Source organism: Pipistrellus hanaki (assembly GCF_964339955.1).
Source record: "Pipistrellus hanaki genome assembly, chromosome: 19".
In the NCBI taxonomy this organism is placed as follows: Eukaryota; Metazoa; Chordata; class Mammalia; order Chiroptera; family Vespertilionidae; genus Pipistrellus; species Pipistrellus hanaki.
Window position 1 is genome coordinate 7,650,911 of NC_140521.1, and position 23,454 is coordinate 7,674,364.

General features: G+C 41.3%; 1 protein-coding gene across 2 annotated transcripts in view; it reads right to left on the minus strand.

Annotated features, from left to right (window-relative positions):
• Window positions 1–962: 962 nt before the first annotated feature.
• The window catches only part of ANAPC5 (anaphase promoting complex subunit 5), a 28,233-nt gene continuing 5,741 nt past the window's right edge, over window positions 963–23,454 (minus strand). For both annotated transcript variants that reach the window (XM_084868031.1, XM_084868032.1), the window contains 13 exons: window positions 17,962–18,028; window positions 15,486–15,587; window positions 13,485–13,675; window positions 11,328–11,409; window positions 10,363–10,452; window positions 8,720–8,901; window positions 7,755–7,890; window positions 7,481–7,555; window positions 5,373–5,494; window positions 4,366–4,473; window positions 4,137–4,284; window positions 2,098–2,260; window positions 963–1,472 (listed from right to left, as the gene is read on the minus strand). In XM_084868031.1, coding sequence (XP_084724157.1) covers window positions 1,261–1,472; window positions 2,098–2,260; window positions 4,137–4,284; window positions 4,366–4,473; window positions 5,373–5,494; window positions 7,481–7,555; window positions 7,755–7,890; window positions 8,720–8,901; window positions 10,363–10,452; window positions 11,328–11,409; window positions 13,485–13,675; window positions 15,486–15,587; window positions 17,962–18,028 — 1,678 coding nt within the window. In that variant the 3' untranslated portion in view covers window positions 963–1,260. The remainder of the gene's footprint in view (window positions 1,473–2,097; window positions 2,261–4,136; window positions 4,285–4,365; window positions 4,474–5,372; window positions 5,495–7,480; window positions 7,556–7,754; window positions 7,891–8,719; window positions 8,902–10,362; window positions 10,453–11,327; window positions 11,410–13,484; window positions 13,676–15,485; window positions 15,588–17,961; window positions 18,029–23,454) is intronic.

The window sequence follows — 23,454 nt, forward strand, 5'->3', positions numbered from 1 at the left end:
TTTTTTTCTGTGAACACTCAAGGATAGCAAGTTCATGAACAGAAAGAGCAATGACCAGCATCTGCTTAATTGCAGGGTTGAGTAAATTAGATGCGTTATGTGTTTGAGTGATGGCATCTACCCAGCTCTGAGCTTCAGATGCTTTCTTAATTTGTACCTTAAACACCTTATTCATGATGAATTCCTAGACTTAAGTTCTTACCATCCCTCATATATAGTTACTAGAGGCCTGGTGCATGAAAATCCATGCACTGGAGGGGGAGGGTCTCTCAGCCTGGCCTGTCTCCTCTCACAATCCAGGAGCCCTCAGTGGTGGGAAGCAACCCGGCGATCAAGAGAAGGCAACACCCCATCACACCTCCGCTGCTGCCACTGCTGGCAGCACAAGTCTGGGCCGGCCCTGGCTACCTGAGCCTTGGGTAGCTCTGGGTGGCTGGGCAGCTGCCATTCAAGGCTTGCCTGCACCTCGGGCCAGCCTTGGGCAGCTGGGGGGCTGAGAGGATTGGGTGCCACCATCATTGAGGGCATGGCAGTCAATCAGCATATTCCCTCCTTATTGGCTGTGGGCATTGCCACTTTGAGGACAGGGCAGTCAATTAGCATATACCCAGGCAGAAGATATAAAAAAAGCAACACCAAGAGAGTGAATGAAATATGCTTGTTATTGGTCTAAAAACTATAAATACATCTTTTCCTTCCTAACTCCAGTCAGGGAACAACATGTACTCACGAGCACATAGGGGCCCACAAAAGCACCATTTGATCCTACAAAGCAGGGACGCTTAAGAAAGAAATTCAAGCAACAGAAACACCTGTGTTGACCTCCTTACGAGATCTACCAATATCCAAAAAGGGTTTTGCCTGAGCGAATGTGTAAACAAATGTACATAATGGTGAAGAGATAGCACCATTTCTAATAAGATATTGGGAATTCTGCCCAGAAAGAACATAATCTTTAACACTTACACTAACAGGTGTTTATTAACAAAAAGTTGATGATGTCTTTGCTACCAGAAGGAAAAGGGTGAACAAAACAAATACGAATATTCTAGCAGCAAAAAAGGAGTGCAGCCAGGCAGCGGATCAATGATTCTCTCATCATCAATGTTTCTCTCTCTCTCCCTCTGAAATTAGAAAATATATACTAAAACACACACACACACACACATACACACACACACACAATGTCATTTATGTGGAGGGAGTGTAAACGAGTCCGAAATCTTGTTCTCTGCATCATGGCCCCGCAGGGGCTTTTCACTAGAGATGGTCTATCAAGGGCACGCCGTGAGCGGGCAGTTCCTGATGCAGCTGCCGGAAGAGCATCGCGCAGCGGTTCCTCTCCTGGGTCTTCCCCAGAGTGTGGTAGAGACGGGCCTGGAAGTAAACGACATCTCTGATTCGCTCTTTGCAGTCGACCTTTGCAAAATAGTTCTTCGCTTCATTGAGGTTCTCGATAGCGGCCTCCAGAGCTGGTGGAAAAGGGGGGAAATACCACACCTATTTAACTCAACACTTCACATCGTTTCCAAAACTTAATATCTACTTTTATTGATTTAACAAGTACCAGATACTTTTTTTAAAATGTTAAATTTTTGTGTTTATTAGCTCTCAAACACATATTTATCTTTTATTTTTCAATTACAGTTTACTTTCAGTATTATTTTGTATTGGCTTCAGGTGTACAGCATAGTGATCATCTACTTTGCCAAGTGTTCCCCCTGATATTTCCAGTCCCCACTTGGCACCAAACTTGGTTATCGCAATGTCAGTGACTATATTCCCTATGCTGTACAGATACTTCTATATTCAACTCTCTGAGGAGGAAAAAAAACACTAGAGTCAGGTTTTATAAAGGGTTTTTAGTCTTTACTTCCTGCCGGTGCCTAATTCTACAGGGTAAATAGCCACTCATTTGCCTTCAGCTTTCATGACAAAGATTCATGTGAAAGGGCTTTAACTGCTGCCTGGAATTTTAACATAAAGTTATGAACGCTTAAATACTGTCCCAAATTTAATGTCTTTCCTTTTCCAGGTCCTATATTTTAGAAGTTTTCTGCAATAGCATTGCCTAACAACCTTTGTACGGCTTCCTACCTTCCGTTTTGTTCGGTGGATCATAGGAAGCTGCTGAGGCCACCTGGCACTTGGCCAACAAGAACATGGCGCGGCCTTTGTCCAGGACAGCTCCGTCGGCCAGGATGGGCTCGATGGCCATGTGGAGAAGACTCAAGGCCTGTTCTGGGATTCCAAGGATGAGCTGAAAAAGAAACATCATGGCACTGCAGGTGCTACCCTCTCCAGGGAGGGCTTCCTTTCTGGTCCTTCTCTCCTGAGGCCATGTCTGGCTTAGCTTCTCCCTGACATGTACTACATTTAATGTGGACCATCCTCTTAGAAAACATGGGTGTGACAATCTGGGACTGGTTTGGCTCAGTGGATAGAGTGTCGGCCTGCAGACTGAAAGGTCCCAGGTTCGATTCCGGTCAAGGGCATGTACCTTGGTTGCGGGCACATCCCCAGTGGGGGGTGTGCAGGAGGCAGCTGGTCGGTGTTTCTCTCTCATCGATGTTTCTAATTCTCTGTCCCTCTCAATTCCTCTTTGTGTAAAATCAATAAAAAAAAACATGGGTGTGACAATCTGATTTCAGACGACAACAGATACAGCAGGGAGTAGTTATTCACACTGTGGGAAAGTTTTGTCTCCACAAAAAGATTCAACACCAAAATCCTTTAGATTGGCGATTCCAAAAGGTTGAATTGGCTGTATAAGGATCACTGGAGGAAGAGGAGAAACTAAGAAACTATCTCAAAAGTATATAATAAAAGAAACAACAGGGAATTGAAATGATATGCTAGAAGACATCTATTTAACACAAAAGAAAGCAGTAATGGTGGATCTGAGGAACAAAAAAGATGTAAGACATATAGGAAAAAAATAGCAAAATAGAATAAGTCCATTCTCATGCATAATTATGTTAAATTAAATGAATTAAACTTTTCAATTAAGAGAAAGAGTGACAGGATAGATTTAAAAGAATGTAATCTTATGATTATAGGAGAAAAAATCCTCAACAAATATTAGCAAACCAAATCCAGCAGCGTATTAAAAGAATTGTACACCACAACAACCATCTGGGATTTATCCCAGAAATCCAACACTAGCTCAATAAAAAAATAAAAAAATAAAAATCAATCAAGTTAAACTGAATTGTTATATTTTGCAATTCTACTCTTAAGTATACCCAAGAGAAATAAAACAATATCTACAAAAAACCTGTACATGAATGTTGAGATCAGCTATTTTTAATAGCCAAATGGTGAAACAACCCAATGGTCCATCAACTGATGAATAAATGAAACATGTGTACATTCAATAGAATATGATTCAGCTGTTAAAAGGGATGCAGTACATGCTACAACATAAATGAACCTTGAAAAGATTATACTAAATCAAGGATCCAGACACAAAAGTCCAGATATTATATGATTCCATTACATGAAATACACAGAATAAGCAAATAGAGACAGACAGACGGAGCTGTCCTGGTTCATAGGTCGACGCTCAACCTCTGAGCCACACCAACTAGCATGAACTTTATCTTAAGAAAAAAGTATTCAGTCTATAAATATTAAAAGCCCACTGTAAGTGTAGGTCCTACTAGGTACCATGGGATACAGCAAGGAAAAGACAATTGTCCCTTCTCTCATATCCTTTCCATTCTACAAAGGGAGATAGAAAACAAACATTAAAAAAAAATTTCATTTACAAAACCTTTCAATGAACACATAACTCCCTCACTTCTTTATTCTACTCATCCCCCTGTTAAATGAAGCACAGCTCTGGGCCAGCTACCCATTGATCTGAGGCTCATGTCCTCAATGAGGAGGCGAGTCCCCTTTACTAAATAGCAGCCAGTGCCACTGGGAGGTGTCAGCCTGTCACCAAGTTCACAGCTCCAGATTTCCGTGAAGGGCCTGCCATGGAGACTGCATTCCCAGACTTCAATAGTGAGAAGTGAAAGCTCATCATTATCCTTTTCAAAACCAAAAAGTAGTACCAGATTTGCCAGTTCTTGAGTACAAATATGTGCTAAAACAAACAAAAACAAAACTAAGCACAGAGATCAGCTTACCTGGGCAAAAGCCAAGTTCAACACTGTTTCAGAGGCCAAGTACTGTAGTCGGTACTCCTTGGAGAGGGCCAGCGCCTGCAGGAGCACGGGCAGTGCAATGGTAGGGGTGGAAGATCGCAAATACAGCTCTGCCACAGACAGCAGGACACTGCCCACAAACAGGAGGACATGGATGAGAATTTGCATCACAAGGCACCATCTGTGAGATGCACAAGAGGCCCCCTCTTACCTGATCACCATTTCTGTGTTCCTGATTTTCTGACAATGAATCAATAATTTCTGTAAAAGCTTGTGTGCCTCTGTCATTTGATTCTGAGCCTGCAGTACAACTGCTTTTCTGCACAAGCAAAATAAACATAAGTGGTTATGTTGATGTTTTGCAAGGGTTATAAGTATAGTCACTTTCAGGGTTAGAATCCCTATTTCCTCAATTACAATGTAACTGAACCCCCAAAGGGAAGAACTGTGTCTAACATATTTTTTGTTAAAAGGGGGAAAAGATTGTGTTTATAAGAATAGATGTGTGTACACACACACACACACACACACACACACACACACACAGTCTGGAACTATAGATGTCACAATGTTGGTGATTATCTCTGGGTGGTACTGATTTTCTCCCTTCTGCTTATCCTTTGTTTCTCATTTCCTGTAATAAATATGTAATAAGTAGAAAAAAGGTTTTTTTCTGCCCTGGCTGAGTGGCTCAGTAGTTTGGAGCATCATCCTGTATACTAATAGGTTGTGGATTTGATCCCAGGTCCGGGCATTTATGGGAGGCAACCAATGTTTTTCTCTCACATTGATGTCTCTCTTTCTCTTTTTGTCCGCTACTACGAACCCTTCCTCTCTCTAAATATATCCTTGGTGAGATGAGAAATTTTTTTAAAAAGAAAAAAGGTTTGCCGAAACCGGTTTGGCTCAGTGGATAGAGCGTCGGCCTGCAGACTGAAAGGTCCCAGGTTCGATTCCGGTCAAGGGCATGTACATTGGTTGCGGGCACATTCCCAGTGGGGGGTGTGCAGGAGGCAGCTGGTCGATGTTTCTCTCTCATCAACGTTTCTAGCTCTCTAACCCTCTCCCTTCCTCTCTGTGGAAAATCAACAAAATATATTTTTTTAAAAAGGTTTTTCCTAAGCTAAAGTTGATAAATTAATTCACACACAAAACATATAAGAATAAAGCCATTTAAGAATGAATTCATTCTGTGTTGGAGTTCTCCACGTTTCTTACCTATATACACCCTCAGTGCTATGAAGAGCTGTGATTCCTGTAACAAGTGAATCGGCCAAGTGATATTTGCCATCATGCATTGCTCTGTCAAACTGTATTTTCTGATCACATAGCATCCAAAGCTAATAAGAAAAAATATAATTAGGGACAAATGGCAAGTGTTCACCTAATTATTCAACAGAGATAGAAAAGTATTTGGGTTAGCTTAGCAAATATCCTTACAATTCAAACACATTTTTAGTTTTTGCTATTTAAAAAATATTTCAAACATGGCCCTGGCCAGCGTAACTCAGTTGGTCAGCCATCGTCCCGTGCACAAAAGACTGCTGGATCAATTCCCAATCAGGGCACATGCTGGGTTATAGGCTCAATCTCTGATAGGGGGTGTGCAGGAGGCAGCCGATTGATGTTTTCATCTCACATTGGTGTTTCTGTCTCTCTCTCTCTCTAAAAATTAATAAAAAATATTTTTAAAAAATATTTCAAGTATGTGAACAAGCATTAATAAAAAACAAACACATGTGTGCGAATCATCAACTTTGTCAAATCACCACATTTTGCTTTCTTTTCTTTAGATACTATTAAGACCACTGAAGAACTTTACAATTTCTATTCCCTTCTCAATTTTTCCAAAGTAAGCACTTGATTTGATATCTATCATTCCCACGTATGTTCTTATACTTTTACAACACACATACTTATCCTTAAACAGTATGTGGTATGATCTTGCACGTTTTTAACTTTGTATAGATAAATATGATAATATCATACTGCATGCAGCCTTTGACAACTTGCTTTCAAGCTCAACATTATTTGGGGGGTTTACACATATTAATACATGAAATTATAGCTTATTCCTTTCACTAATAGTTTTCAATTATATGAATTTGCGACAGCTTATCTATTCTCCGGTTGATGGGGAGTTAGGTGGTATCTATTTTTCACTCTTCTGAAAAATGCTGCAATAAACATTTTCACATACCTCTCCTTGTACACGTGTATCTCAGGTATACAGCAAGCAGAGGAAACGCTGGGTTGTAGTACATATGCCTTCACTTAATATAGAAGCCATTTGTTCTTCAAATGGACTGTACTGGTTTACAGGCCCCACCAGGAGCCTATGACATTACTCCCTGCTCCACATTCTCACCGACAGTTGGTACTGTCAGGTATTTTACTTTTGGCCAATCTAATGGGTATGAAATATCTCATTTGTATTTTAATTTGTAGTTCCTTAACCACTAAGCAGGTTGAGCATTTTGTAGTCTATCTATCTGCCATACAGTTTTTTCCCCTATAAACCATAAATTAAATTGCATCTTTATTTTACTGTACTCCTTTTTGGTTACAGCTAGAACTGCAGTGGAAATTATTAATATTTCACCCTATTAGCACTATCATGGAACCACAGTTCATCCTTGGGTGCTGTCTTCTGTCTTGTTTCCCCTTTGGGTGCTCTGAGTTCACATCTCAGCACAGATCACATGCCGATAGGTGCTCACACCTTATCTAACCACCAACGTGAATGACCACCCCAGGGACCAGCAGTGGGAGGTTCCCAGCCTCAAACCCTGAAGACTAAACGTGATAAGGGAAGGAAGAGAAGGAAGGCCCTTGGGAGTTTTCTCAGCCCTTTCAGAGATGAACGTCAGTCCAGTAAAAAACAGAGGCCTAGGACTGCTTTAAAGGCCATTCCCTCTGGGCACAACATCTTCCCACAAGGTTATCCAGTTCCGGGAGGGAAAGATTAGAGTTGCCACGTACAAGACAAAATAACAAAACTGAGACCTAATTCTTGATCTACTGAAGGACATTGATAATGTCTTCTTATTCCTGTACAGTTGGAAATATTAAGAATACTAATTTAAAACCATGAGGGGGGGAAGTACCCTGCTTTAAATCTTTTCTGAGTTTATTTCTCAGGCTTCTTGAAGAGAGTTTATAGAGTCTCCTAAGTAATTACCCATGTTGACCTCAATGCATGTATGTGACAGAAAGGAACTGACATGAGAAACTGAGGGGAGACTCTTCATGAGCCCACTTTGACAACAATACAGTAAAAATGGTCTTTTCATAAATAAATCCGAGGTCACGCGAGGGCAGGTTACCTGGGCATGCTGACTATTCGGTGGGAATCTCTCCTTCAGGTGCTTTAACACTTCGGAAGCTGCAGCGAAACAGCCCTAAACAGAGACAGGATGTGATGAGCACACCGTGCACCACACCTGCTGCACCGCGGGCAGGTGCCGGCAGGATTCACCTTTCCTGGGGCGGCCAACCAGACCTGTCCCTGACGTGCCCAGTGCCCTTCTCAGGCTCCTCAGGAAAGAACTGGCAGAGCCTCCCTCGCTCCAGAAGCCCACCCGCCTGGCCACCTCCTACCTGCTCCGCGTGCAGCTCTGCGAGGTGGCAGAGCGCGACCGCGAACGACTCGGTGTTGTTCTGCTGCACGCCCGCGTTCACCGACTCCAGGCTGTTCATGCTCAGCAACATCTGGGCTTGCTGCAGCGCCATGGTGCTGGTGAGGGGACAAACAGGGGCTCCGTCTATCAAGGGACCCAGGCTGCCCTCCCCCACATCCCGTGCTTCTCTGGAGTGGGGAAGGAAGTTAAGCAAATGGAGGGAAGTTAAGCCCCACTGTAAGTTCGTCTTTGTGGGAACAGCTGCCTCCCAGGAAAGCGGGAAAGCACCCCGAATTGTTCAGCCTCAGGGGAAATGCAGTGGTTATGGCACAACAGGGAGCTCTGAGCGCCAGGCACCCTCCTCCCCATTGCCTGTGGTCATGGTGTATTCATTCATTTTCATGGGTAAATTCAGGCCCGATGCCATCCTGGTACCAGCTGCTCCGGCAAGTGTCTGATGTTGTTTCAGACCACATCGTGCCAAACAATGATCTCACGTACAAAGACAAGACTGGCCATATAGGCACTTCCTTTCATTATTGAATTCCTAAAAATAACAGTCTGTTTGGGTGAGAGGTGAGGTAGTGACAGGACTCCAGGATTAAAAGTCTGGTTCAGAAGTTTACTTCCAAGCTAGAGACGCAAAATGGAACTTAAACCCAAGGCTGGAGATATTCCAGAGAACACATCTTGGGGTTCAAAGGGTGCTCAACCTGAGTGACCATGGCCCATGCCTCCTGCGAACAGAAAGAGGCACTGCCCGCCTCGGTGCTTGAAGTCAGACATGGCTCGTGAATGGCTCTGTCACTTATTAACTACACTGTGGTCTGGGGCAGACCAGAGAGATGTGTGAACTTTGGTTTATGCATCCTACAAGGCAGACTGCCAGCCTCCACTCGTCTCTAAAAGGACCCACGCCCCTACGGCCTTGACCGTCTGCCTGACCTGCGGCCATAGAGCCTCCAGATGGCCGTTTTCTGGGCGATGCTGATGTCGATGAGCTCTGACAGGCTGTGTTTCCAGTGCAGGAGGTCAGAATCCTTCAGAGCATCCATCAGTTTATTTGCTGTCTTCCCAGCGAAAGCCCTCTGCTGAACTAGGGACTGTATGCCCAGGGAGGCAAGGTACTAAAGGGACAAACAGATATACCCGTGACCCAAGAGAAATCACATGACTCAGTTTGTTTTGCTCTTCAGAAATTTGGCACATTTCACATTTTAGCACATGCACAGCGACAATACTATTTAAAAGGAAAGTACCTTCAGCCTGGCCCTGCCCCGTATAAAATATGTTCTTAAAAAACAGGCTGGAAGAGAGGCTGACGGTACACTGAGAAGAGCCAGGGCTTTGACATTAAATGGACCTGCACTTAAGCACCGCCCTACTACTTCCTATGTGACTTGGGGCCAGTCACTTAGCGTTTGAGCCAAGCCTCAACTTCCTTGTCAGTAAAATGGGCATCCCAGCCATCACAAAGAACTGCTATGAGGATTAAAATGAGATAACATGTCCAACAGTGCTGGGCACATTACGTAGCAGAAGATTGAAAGAGGATGCTTATTATGAACATAATTTATTTTCTTATAAGTAAATAAAATCATAATTAAAATCATAAGTTCTGACATGATTTTCAAGGATGAAAGCTCAACTAGATACAGCATAAATCCACAACAAAACCTGTATTTAAAAAGTCTCATTTATTTTAAGGAGACACTCACCACTTACTTTGTCCTTTTCATCAATTCTGTACATGTAACTCTCCTTTCCCAGAATTGAGTCAAGTGTACAATTTGCAGACTTGAAAAGCATATACTTTAAATGACTGCACATGATTACTTCTAATTTTTCTGGAATTTGTTGCAAACTATACGAGACAGATGCTTAATGCCTACAGCCCAGGTTTCAGTGGATGGTTTTTGAGATGGAATAAAGTTCTTTGAGCAACATTAATCTAGATGCTGAGAGCCATTACTATAATACTTCATGCGTGGAGACTATGCCCTTTCAATGTCCCTCAGTATCTATCATTGAGGACAACAATGATAGTGTAGTAAGTAGTCTATCATTCAGGTCCTTCCCTGTCACTCAAACTGAGAAAGGACAAATCTGCCTATCAGGTTTACTGGTTCCTAGTTTGTTATTAAAACATGGATCAGCAAACTTGTTCTCTGAAGGGCCAAACAGTAAATAACTTGGGTTTTGCAGACCACATCTGGTGTCTGTTGCATATTCTTCTTTGACATTTTCCTCTCAACTATTTAAAAATGTAAAACCCATTCCTAGCCTGAGAGCCACATATGAGCAGGAAGCAGCCAGATTGGGCTCTAGGGCTGTAACATTTAAACCAATCCCTGTTTTAAAAGTAAGCCTTTCCAGAAAAATTTCTAAGTAAATAAGGGGAAGTTAATATGGATCAATAAACTAAAAACAATCTCATCAAATTGATCAATGGAATTGAGAGAACAGAGGGAACAGAGAGAAACCTATCAAACAGAATTTAGTGTTTAATTAATAACTAAGGTCATATGAAACTACCAAGAATAAAACCACACCATTTATTTAAAGTCTCACAGAAAGATGAGCCTTACCGGTAACCCAAAATGCACTGCTTTCTTCACAGAATGCTCTAGCAGAACATAGCTATCGGATTTCTTCTGCCCCAGCACGTAAAGCCAGCTCTGGTAAGAGAAATCATTAAAATGTATCCTAACAATGACCTGGGTGATGTTCTATTGAACTATCAGCATGGTTGTAAGCAAGAATTAAAAGGAACAAAATAAATCCTCTAACATACTATTTCATGAAGCATGAACCAAAATGAAGCCCATCAAACACATGAAAATTATCAGACAAGCCAATGATTTTCTTCACCGTTGAGGGCAGTGAGTGGCAAGGTTCTAGAAAAAAAGCATGAAGCCCCCATATGGCCTTTAATTGAAAAAGTGAGTCTCAACGTGATGGTTAAATAAATTCTGTGTTCTACGTGTGCTTGGTGGTTATGCTTTGACAGGATAACATCTCATCCAGTTACAAGGCTAATGCCAATGTTTAATGTGATAGTTTTGCATGGTAGTTATGCATGGCACGTTGTACTAAAATTTGTATATAGATAAGATCAAGCCTGGCTGGTTTGGCTCTGTGGTTGAGCATTGAACCATGAACCAAGAGGTCACTGGTTCGATTCCCGGTCAGGGCATATGCCTGGGCTGCAGGCTTGATCCCTAGTAGGGGGTGTGCAAGAGGCAGCTGATCAATAATCGTTTCTATCTTTCTTTTCTTCTTCTTACCTCTCCGTTCTCCCTCCCTCCCTCTCTCTCTAAAAATCAATACAAACATATTTTAAAAAAAGAATCACCACCAAAGCCAAACAAACATCGTAAATTAAGAAATAAACAAATATGGGCTGCCTTTCCTGAATTACCACGACTTCCTAACTAGTTGCTCGTCACTAAGAACCTTTGCTCTGACTACAAAACAATCTGATTCAAATCGGGCCTTCCAAAGGCCAACTCAACCCGTGGGCAGAATTCCCAAGGCAGGAGGGGGGCCTTACCAGGCAGTGCTGGAGACACACGTGATCGTTGGACTCCTGGGCGATCCTGATTGCCTCTTGCAGGGCAAGCTCCGCCTGTTGACTAATGACAGACTGAACATTAATATCTCATTAACATCACAAACATGCACAAGTAACGGAAGCAGGAAGACATCTGTACAATAACTCATCCAAGAGTAGGTCTCTGCTTTGGAAGCTATAGCGATGGGCTTATTCCCCCAGCAGCAAGAAACATTAACAGTGGACATACAGAACCCTCCCCTTTTAAGGTGGATTTCTACTAAAAGGGACATCGAGGAATAGCTTTTCTTGATCTCAACTGCTAAGAGTTTTATTTTAGTTATTGATGGGCCAGGGAAGAGGCACAGAGAGAATATAATATTTTACTTTTCATTGCATTCTCTTCTGCATTATTAAAAAATTTTTTACACTATAGCATTTGATGCTTTTATACTTTTTCAAAACTAATTTAAAAAGTATTTTGAGGATTATCCGCTTTTGAGATTCCTTTTTTCTGCTCACATGGTCTCCCTCCATCTGTGATGTCTCTCATACTCTCTCAAGTTCTGTAGAAATTCAGTCAAATATTCTTGGCCCTCTGAACTTGCACTTGTGAAAATTCCCACATAAATGCTATCTGTACCCCACCTTGCAGTGCATAGTTAAATACTACTGCAAACTGTTTGTTTGTTGCCTGGCTGATTCTTCAACTCTGGACATTTCTTCCATTAATACACTCTGGGGTCTCTAGTCAAAGATGCCAGTAGCAGCCGAAACCGGTTTTGCTCGGTGGATAGAGCGTCGGCCTGTGAACTGAAAGGTCCCGGGTTTGATTCTGGTCAAGGGCACGTACCTTGGTTGCGGGCACATCCCCAGTGGGGGGGTGCAAGAGGCAGCTGGTCGATGTTTCTCTTTCATTGACGTTTCTAACTCTCTATCTCTCTCAATTCCTCTCTGTGTAAAATCAATAAAATACATTTTTTTAAAAATGATTTACAAAGATGCCAGTAGCAAAAACTTCGTTTCTTCCAAATGGGAAAAAGCCACAGGGGTTGGAAAGACTCTTTCAATTAGTAATTTCTTACCTTTTCACCATTATTCACATTATTTGTTTCCAAAATAGCCTCCATATTTTGAAAGGTTTTATCCACTTACCTCCATTTAAAATAATTTTTTTTTTTTTTTTTAATTTCAGAAAAGGGGAAAGGGAGAGAGAAACATTAATGATGATAGAGAATCATTGATTGGCTGCCTCCTGCACTCCTTCTACTGGGGACAGAGCCCTGACCAGGACTTGAAGTGTGACCTCCTGGTTCATAGGTCGACGCTCAACCACTAACCACACCAGCTGGACAGTTTTCCTATTTTTATTCATCAAAATCATTGGCATATCTTACCAATGGCATACGCCAAGTGTCATCTCACTGAGCTGCCTGAATTTTATCCGAAAGCACAAACATGACTTTTAATAAGCCAGCACAGTCTTTTATACAGTAAAGACACAACTTTCTTTTGGCTTTTTGAAATACTGAAAATAGATATTGTATCCTCATTATTATCTCCAAAAAATCCTTTGGGAATCTTTGGCCTAATGACCTAATTATCTTTTAATTCAATGGCTGTCGTTCTCAGAAGTAGTGAAAGAGGCCATGTACTAAGACAGTAATGTTAAATACAGACACCAGGGGGCAGACTGTTTAAGGAGAAGGTTTCATAAGCTTTTGTCCAGTGAAAAAGCTTCTCTTTGGAAGTTACTGACAGGTCTAGTAAAATAGTCAGCTTCCTTCCTTTCTTTCCTTTTTATCCTTCTTTTCTAAATATATTTTATTAATTTTTTTACAGAGAGGAAGGGAGAGGGATAGAGAGCTAGAAACACTGATGAAAGAGAAATCCATCAGCTGCCTCCTGCACACCCACAACTGGGGATGTGCCTGCAACCAAGGTACATGCCCTTGACCAGAATCGAACCTGGGACCCTTCAGTCCACAGGCCGACGCTTTATCCACTGAGCCAAACCGGTTTCGGCTTATCCTTCTTTTAAAATACAGCATTTAAAAATTCATCCTAATTAACATTTGGAAGTTCGTGCCTTCCATTTCTACATGGATAAAAATCTATAAACTTAAAAAAAAAAAAAAAAAAAATCTATAAACTTACTAGTGTCCGAAGCGGCAGTGCAGGGCGGCCAGGTTCAGAGCAGCGTATCTCAAGCTCCGGCCATAGCCCTCTTCCCCGTTACTTTTGCTCTCAGCTCCCGTAAGAATCAGGCGGTCAAAGTAATGCAGGAGGCTGTGTGTAGAACTAAACACATCTTGGACCCGGAGGTTGTTTAAGTAGCTGAGATAATGCTACAATGAGAAACAATCCACATAGTGTTAAATGTTCTGCTTCTTCTTATGTAAGACTAATTCAGGAGTTCTACTGGCTGCAAACATCCATGTATCCCCCCACCCTTCTAACAAGAGGGTCATAGTTTAGATTCACCTTTTCCCAAAGGCAGAATAAAGTAGGTTCAAGATACATTGGTTTCTCACCAGGAGGAGTCCCCAAATGGAAAAATCGGAGTTCCATTAGCACTTGTGTCAGCATTTTATCCTAAATATACATCCACTATGTCACTGGTTATATTAGGACCCATGTGAGGGTTGAAGGGAGAACTCACTTAGCTCAGGTATTTAAAAAGTTTCCTGAGCCAATTATATCCTATGTTGAAACTGTTCATTTTGTTTGATTCACTAAATTAATCCCCCTGTAGCCCTAGCCAGTTTGGCTCAATGGATAGAGCGTCAGCCTGTGGCCCAAAGAGTCCCGGGTTCAACTCTGGTCAAGGGCATGTACCTTGGCTGCAGGCTCCTCCCTGGATTGGGCCCTGGTCAGAGTGCATGCAGGAGACAACCAATCGATGTGTTTCTCTCACATCGATGTTTCTCTCTGTCTTTCCCTCTCTCTTCCACTCTCACTAAAAGATCAATGGAAAAATATCCTCAGGTGAAGATGAACAAAAAAATAATAAGAAAAATTTCTAAATAAATAAATAAATAAATAAACTTCCCTCCAAACAGATAGATCCCAATTACTAGGGAACCAAACGTATATCTTTCTATGTGTGGATAAAGTCAGGTGACAAATCCAGGTTTGAGGGTAAAAATCCATTAAGGAATGGTATGATTTTTAAACTTAAAAAACAACCACACACACTGACAAAAGTAGGGAAAGGAACAAATTTTTAGAACCCATTTTTTTTTAACTGATTTTAGAAAGAGAGAGAAAAAGAGAGACAAAGAGACAGAAATATCAATTTCTTATTCTACTTATTTATGCATTCATTGGATGATTTTTAAATATATATATATATATAGTTTACTGATTTTTTTAGAGAGAAAGGAGGGGAGAGGGATAGAGAGATAGAAACATTGAGAATTGAGAGAGACATCCATCGGCTGACTCCTGCATGCCATCCCCCCACACACAAACCCCCCCATTGGGAATCAAGCCTGATACCTGGGCATGTGCCCTGACCAGGAATCAAAAAGGGAACCTCTTGGTTTATGGGTTGATGCTCAACCACTGAGCCACATTGGCTGGACTCATTGGTTGATTCTTGTATGTGCTCTGACCAGGGATTGAACCCACAACCTTAGTGTATTGGGACAATACTCTAACCTAACAAGCCACCCGGCAAAGACAGGCCCCAAAGTTTTTAAAAACTCAGTCTACTCTGCCCTAGCCAGTGTGGCTCACTTGGCTGGGTGTGATCCCATGCACTGAAAAGGTCGCCAGTTTGATTCCCAGCAGGGCACATGCCCATTGCAGACTCAATTCCCAGTAGGGGGCGAATGGGAGGCAGCCAACTGATGTTTTGCTCTTACACTGATGTTTCTCTCTCTCTCTAAAAATTAAAAAACAAAACAAAACTCAGTCTACTCTATATTTCATAATTCACAACATCAGAGAGATGATGAAATAAAGAGAACATCACTAGACTGAATGAGTGGGAAGGGCAGTTTTGCTCTTAGTGAGTGGGAAGGGCAGTTTTATAACCTAAGCTGGGTTGCTCACCAAGAGCATGGATGGGTCCTCATTTGTGTGGCTACTCAACATAACAGTAGCTTTGCCATTATTTTTTCAACTCAGGAACAAATTCTGGAAAAGACTCACCGCTTCAGCAAAATCAGGATTAAATTTCAACAAGTTGTTCAACTCTTTCTGCAACGAAGCTGGAGGGAGGGCCTTAGTCTCGTCATTCTTTAACAAAGAGGCCTGAAATTGAAACATGACAACTCAGTAGAAAGAAATATATGGAAATGTTATAGTCATAGCATCAACTGGTTATTTTCTTTTTTTCAGCTACTCTCTCCTCTTGACCCTGCAGAACATTGTTCCTCTTCCTGAAACAGTCAGCCTCCCCATCCACACACTCCCCATCCACACATTCCCTATCCCCTCACTCCTCCCATGCAAATCCCTGCTCATCCTTCCAGCCCCAATTCAGACTTCAGCCACCAGCCACCTGCTTCTATCACTGCCTAGGCCAGGTAAGGTCCTACAAGGACCCCTGTTCTAACCCTTCTTGTAGTTCCTATCAAGACATATTAGAAGTGCCAGTCTGGCCTCAGTCCAGACAGTGAGCACCTTCACAGCAGGCATGTGCATCTCCAGCACTGCAGAGGGCCGATGGCACTCCGGTGCACTACTTCTGGTTAACTGTTGCATAAGAATGACATTAAGCAACGCTTATTTAAGATATGCAGAAAACCAGTTTCAAATTAAATATTAATACTTAACTGGGTTATAAACACTTATTCAATTCTACCTAGACAAATTTTTCTTTATAAGTAATAATAATTTCTAATTCCATTTTAATTCATTACATCATTACAGAAGATTCTAAAACTATTGAAAAGCATACAGAAGTCATCTGTAATCCTTCCACCCAGAAAGAACACTATTATTAATTCTTCAGTGTATCTTATTCCAGTGCATATTTTTCCTATGTATGTATATATGTATATATGTGTGTCTGTATACATACATACACACACCATATTTTTAACAAAGTTAAAGTACATAATTTTACTTCATCCTCTTTTCATTTAATGATATATTACAAACTTTGTCTCATCATCAGTCTTTACAAATATGATTTTTAAAACAAAACGATTAACCCTTTGACTGTCATATTTATTGCAAATACTTTCCCCATTTTGTTGTTTGCCTTTTAATCTTGTTAGAACGTGTTCTGACATGCAGACATTTTTTGTTTTTATGCCAAAAAAATCAAATGACCATCTCCTACATGTTATTTCCACAGCTTTTATGTTTAGAAAGTCTTTCCCCATCCACAAACCAGTTAAAAGTTAATATTGTAGTTCCTTCTAGTTTAATTACAGCTTTAAATATTTACATTTGCCCCTTTAATCCACCTGTTCTGTACTAAGGAGTGAGGACAAGGTGAGGATCCAGCAGTATTTTCTCCTTGATAGCTAGACAAGTTTTTCTTTCTTTTATTAATATATTTTTATTGATTTTTCACAGAGAGGAAGGTAGAGGGATAGAGAGCTGGAAACATCAATGAGAGAGAGACATCGATCAGCTGCCTCCTGCACACCCGCTACTGGGGATGTGCCCACAACCAAGGTACATGCCTTTGACTAGAATCGAACCTGGGACCTTTCAGTCCGCAGGCCGACGCTCTATCCATTGAGCCAAACCGGTTTCAGCTAGACAAGTTTTTCTAATTTGTTTAAAATTCATCTGTAGGCATGTTCCTATCACTTTTAGCTAGATCATTACATTTTTTTCTGCAGAAAGAGATTTAAGAACAAAATTAGGGAAAACTAGAAAAATCTAGCAAAAAATCAAAAGTCTGCTTGAAGATATGATAACATGGGAGAAAAATGTTTAGCTTATGTTACTGAGAAAAAGAGAGTATGACTTAAAACCACCAACAAAAAATGTTTGAGACCAGGAGTTGAGCGTCAACCTATGAATCAGGAGGTCAGGGTTTAATTCCCGATCAGGACACATGCCTGGCTTGTGGGCTCAATCCCTAGTAGGGAGCATGCAAGAGGCAGCCGATCAATGATTCTCTTTCATCATTGAAGTTTCTATCTCTCTCCTCTCCCTTCCTCTCTGAAGTCAATAAAAATATATGGTTTTTAAATGTTTAGGATGAAGTACACTGATATCTGCAACTTGAAATGCATAAAAAATAAAATAAAATAAATGGTGGCCGGATAGAGGATGGGTAGATATGTGTTGAACAGAGAAAAATATTAACTGTAAAATACAGGTGAAGGGTATATGGATATTCACTGTAAAATGCTTTTCAATTTTTTGTTTGTTTGTTTGAAAATGTCCATAATAAAATGTTGGGAAAAGGGAAGTACGTCTTCTAAGTCATGTTTTTTGGCTGTGTTAGTCATGCACCATTATTGAATGAACCTGCATAACTTTAATCAAAATATAAAACTACAAAATAGGAAGTAACAGCATTGTTAGTGAAGTAAAGAGGGCCGAGAACAAGGGATAATGCAGAATTACCAATAAACCCACCAACGTAACAGGCATATGCCATGACAAACTATGTCAGACATTTTTTTAAAGTTCATGATAAATTAGAGAATTAACATACCTGTTGAGAAAGAAAAAACTCCGCTTGTTTTTGGGACAGAGGCCCACTGCAAGATACCTCCTCTTCTCTACAAAATATAAAACAAAGGTAATCAGAAATATATATTGTATAACATACCATAGCAAAAATGGTAATGCTTACAAAGTCAAATAGATTTTCTTATCAGAAGAGTTAAGACACTTTTTTTTTAAATTGATTTTAAGGAGAGAGGAAGGGAGCGAAAGAGAGCGAGAGCGAGAGCGAGAGAAAGAGAGAGAGAGAGAAGCAATGATTTGTTGTTCCACTTATTTATATATTCATTGGTTGATTCTTATATGTGCCCTGACCAGGGATTGAACAGGCAACTTTGGCACATCAGTACAACACTCTAACCACTGAGATACCTGGCCAGGGCCAAAAACTTTTATAATTAATTCTCTCCTCTCAGGAAGAGAAAAGACATACTTAAAAAGTGATGTTGAATAACCTGACAAAGTTCACAAATTCTAAATTCTACGAAGCTCTCAGCAGATCTTTCTAACATGCAAATCTATCACACTATTCCTGATTTTTAGCCCTTCAGTGGTACCCTATCACCTCCAAAATAAAGTCCACACTGCTCAGCGGGGCAGGTGCAGTGCTTCATGGGTGATCCCACCTCCTGTCTCTTTCCTTTGCCTTCTCTTTGTCACCTACACCCCAGGCCTCATGAATACCTTACCGGTTTCCTGTCAGGACAAGGTGTCCCTGCTGCTTCCACACCCTGCAGGGCCCATTTGCCCACCTACTATTGGACTAATGGACACCATCCATCTTTCAAAATTACAAAAGTCACAGCCTCCAAGAAGCTCTCCTGACATTTCTTATCTGAGCTCCCACTGTCTCCTAGATGCTTATCATAGCACCTATGCACTGCAGAGCTGGGCTGTTCTTCCCTGCATTTGTATGTGAATACCCAGGGCTAAATGTAGGCACACTCAGATTTTGGGAAATAAATGAATGAAGAGTTTCTAACTCCATGCTACAGAGTCAAGATGGTGTTGTATTCAAAAGCAGGAAAAGGAGGCTTCACCGAAGAAACAACCACTTGCCGAGAAGCTTAAACAGAACTGATAAACAAGAAATGTTCTAATATAAACCTAGACTTGGCAAATCCATACACACACGGTCTAAAACAACCTTGTTTTGAGGTCAAAGTATGAATATTACTCATTTATCACTAAAGAAAGTCTTCTCTATATAGGATTACAATAAGTATAAAATCAGTATTTGCTCATGAATAGTATTTGTATAAGCACTCTGTGTCAATTACAGCTGATCTCAAACTGTTTCATGTAAACTATATGTAAATGGATATTCTAAGAAAATTCTGAGGTTAAAGAATTTGAGGAAAGGTGTACATATCCTATCTTGCTTGGAAATTCATGATACACATTAGAGAAATCCAGCAGAAAGAAACTTTACTTTTCCTTAATGTACCATTTCCTGACCTCACTTGCACAAAGGATCCTTTCCTAGTGTCTCTCAAGAAGCACTAGCGTGGAGCTGCAGTGGAGCAATCGGTTAGCTCGAGGTACTTCTAAGAAGCACTAGAACCCACAGAAAACACTTTAGGCCCTAACCGGTTTGGCTCAGTGGATAGAGCATCGACCTGTGGACTGAAAGGTCCCAGGTTCGATTCCGGTCAAGGGCATGTGCCTTGGTTGTGGGCACATCCCTAGTGGGAGGTGTGCAGGAGGCAGCTGACCCATGTTTCTCTTCCATCAATGTTTCTAACTCTCTAACCCTCTCCCTTTCTCTCTGTAAAAATTCAATAAAATATATTTTTTTAAAAACAAACACTTTAGGAAGAGCTGCTCTCATATTCTCCTAATTTCATTTCCAATAAATATTACCTAACAATCCCCAAGGCAGTGGATCAGCTTTTGCAAATATTGGCGCTGCCAAGAACCAGCCCTGACACAGGCCTAACAAAGATAGGTGACATAGTAGTGACCTAGAGGGAAATGGAAAAAAATTTCACAGGCCAACTTCTCAAATGGAAAAGAGTTAAGTGTCTGGGCAATAAGCCCTTTTCTCTTAACATATCCCTTAAACAAAATAAGACCAAGGTTTGGAATAAATATAGCTGAACACAAAAAGGTTAGAGACAGATGAGGATCCGAATGAAACTGGACACACCACCACTGGTCCCATTCTCTCTAAAGTCCATGATACTCAGCAGTACCAAATGATTTATTTACTTATCCCCATTCCCCAAAAAAAGATTTAGGGTAGCTTTTAATAAAGGGCACAGGGCAATACATGAGAAGAGAAAAATGGCTATAAGCGAAAACAAATAAGAGTTATTATAAATGAAGATCAAATTTGGTTCTGGCTCCACACTGGCAATGGTGGCCGACGTGAATTAACAAACTTGGGAAGAGCAAATAAAAATTTCCTGGCCCAAGCCATCCTCCACTGACCCTCCTTTTGCTTCCTCAGAGCCTCACAAACACATGGAGGAGAAAGTAGCCAGCCCTAAGAAGCAAGAGGTATTCATTCCATTTAGAAAAAGGGCTCAAGTAGACCTTGTTTGTGAATCCAATTATAGCTCAGACAGGCTTTTAGGCTTACTAGTGCTGTAACTCAAGGGCACTTAACCTGGATTCATGGATGGGCTAGGAGTCCACAGACCTTGTAAAACTGCCTTTTTTCTGTCCAGTGGACAGCACGAACACAGCCCTCCGAGACCACAAATGATGCGGTCGAGTTTCCCACATTTGGGGAGACCACGGGTCAGCACCTCTGGAGTGCTATGGCTAAGCCTCGCCCTGGGAAAACCACCTTCATGCTCATGGTACCTTCCCTGCCAGGTAAGAATGAATGTACATGTTTAATGTGGAGACAGTACAAGGCATTCATCAGATTCTTAAAAGAAGCCTGTAAACTGCTCTAAAGGGCTCAAATCTACCACTATAATTGGAAATTTTTAAATGTTACATAGGATTGATCAATCAGTAAGGATTTCTTGTTTGTTTTTTAAAGTATGTGCAAGGCATAAAACACCAATCAAGGCCCTAGGCGGAGAAGGACAAAATCTTAATGGTCTACAGCAAACATGTCTAGTCTTGGTAAAGGCTAGGATCAGCCCACATGCAAAAATGGTAGTAAACAGCTGAAACCGGTTTGGCTCAGAGGATAGAGCGCCGATCTGCGGAGTGAAGGGTCTCAGATTCGATTCCAGTCAAGGGCATGTACATTGGTAACGGGCACATCCCCGGTGGAGGGGGTATGCAGGAGGCAGCTGGTCGATGATTCTCTCTCATCGATGTTTCTAGCTATCTATCCCTCTCTCTTCCTCTCTGTGAAAAATCAATAAAATATATATATATTTTAAATGATAGTAAACAATAAATGTCAAGGATGAGTATGGACTTAGAAAAGGGAAAAATCACTCTAGCCGGAGTGGTGAAGAACTGGAAAGTTGGTAAGGAGTAAGGAAAATGATGAGGAAGAAAGAAGGCATTCCAGGAAAAGAAAATAAGAGAGGCAGAAAGGGAAAAAGCCTGGGGGCATACAAGCAGACCTGGCTAGTTGGAGTAGCAGTGTTTCCCAAAGTGTGGTATGCGTCCCCCCAGGGGTACGGGAAGAGTCTGGTGGGGGTACGCGTTGCACCGGAGTTTGGTGGGGATATGCACTGCACCGTGCTTAGCTGCGCCGAATTCTACGTTCTCATGAGTACGAGGGGTACTCAGTGTTACGAAAATTATAGAAGGGGTACACATATGTCAAAAGTTTGGGAAACACTGGAAAGGATCCAAGCCGAGAACAGAAGGTAAGGTCAGAAAGATCAATTGTGGAGGCCTCAAACACCAGGTGGGGAGAATGTGTGGAAACTCTGGAGATTTCTGAGTGATGTAGTGACAGGTCAAAACCAGGGGCGGAGAGACTGAGACAGAGAACAGTAAGGCCATGAGGACCTGAGCCCTTCCCAAGTGTGTGACCACCCCCTCCTTCTGTCTGTCCCTCCAATATATGTCAGCTTGTCCTGACTTGGGGGCTCTGTGTCTGCCATGTGCTCTGGCAATTCTCCTCAGGACTCACTCCTTCATCGCCGAGCTCCCCGTCTTCTAGAGACCTTCCCTGACTGGCCGACGTGGCTCAGCAATTGATTGTTGACCTATGAATCCAGAGGTCACAGTCTGATTCCCAGTCAGGGCACATGCCGGGGCTGAGGGCTCAATCCCCAGTGTGGGGGCGTGCGGAAGGTAGCAGAATGATGATTCTCTCTCATCATCTATGTTTCTCTCTCTTTCCCTTGCCTTTTCCTCTATGAAATTAATAAAAATACATTTAAATAGAGAGAGAGAGAGAGAGAGAGAGAGAGAGAGAGAGAGAGAGACCTTCCCAAACAGCACCCCACAGTCATTTTCTATCCTTGTGTCCTACTTCATCTCCTTACTACACAGACAGTCTCTGAAATTACACTACTTCTTCCTTTAGCTACCTACTACCTGACCCTCCCACCTAACTTCACGAGGACAGGAACTCCCCCTTTTCGCTGACAGCACAGCCCCTAACAGTGCCCGGCACACAGGAAGCACTCAATAAGTATTCGTTGAACACATTATTGAATTTGGGAGATTTATATCAAATCTCTGGCAGGTGAAGCAGTACCTGAGAATTTCTGCTTATAGGTGGGGTCCGCTCAGCAGCACAGGGAAGAGCTGCTTACAGCAGCGTGCAGACTAGCGGGCTCCACTGCAGCTGTAATCTTATCAGCCTGATTTCTTACCGCAGGGCACAGAGCTGCCCCTTGGCAACAACGAGCAAATGAAAAGCTGAAGCTAAACTTCAGTTTGCACTTCCACAAATAAGTGGATTTTCAAAAACACAGGAGAAATATTTATTCTCTTCCTTCTAAATTGCCAGTTAGGTTCCCACTTTTAAATAGGAATGATTTCATTGTAAGATGGGAGATTGGTAGGCTATTCAATATTACTTTCTCCTTTCTAATTTTAATACAAATTTCTAGGGCAAGAAAAATAATTTCCCTAAAGAAAACATACGTAAAATCATTCCAATAACTTAAAATAAAATAAAAAATAGAAAGGGCTAAAGTAAGAAGCTTCTGGTAATACAATAAAAACATTAGAAAAAGCACAAAAAGAGAAAACTTTGAAATTTTCTTTTTTAAAAGAATCAAGGAGTGTATAAAATATACCTTGCAAAGAAATATCCCATAACAAGTAAAAGTATAATACTTAATTAGAATAACTTTTAAAGAATATCTTTCATATCGGTGAGTAATTCAGTTTACTAAATATACACTATTTTCTGAAACCATGCACTGTAACAGTAAATACATTTGCTTACATGCAAATGAATTCTTAGAATAGGATAAAAACAAAAAGATGCAATTAGACCTAATTAAATCAGATAAATTTAGGAGAAAACCAAACCATAACATGAAAAGTCTGAATTTAACATTTCTAGAGAAGTGACATACTGCTACTTTAAGCTTGTAGAGTA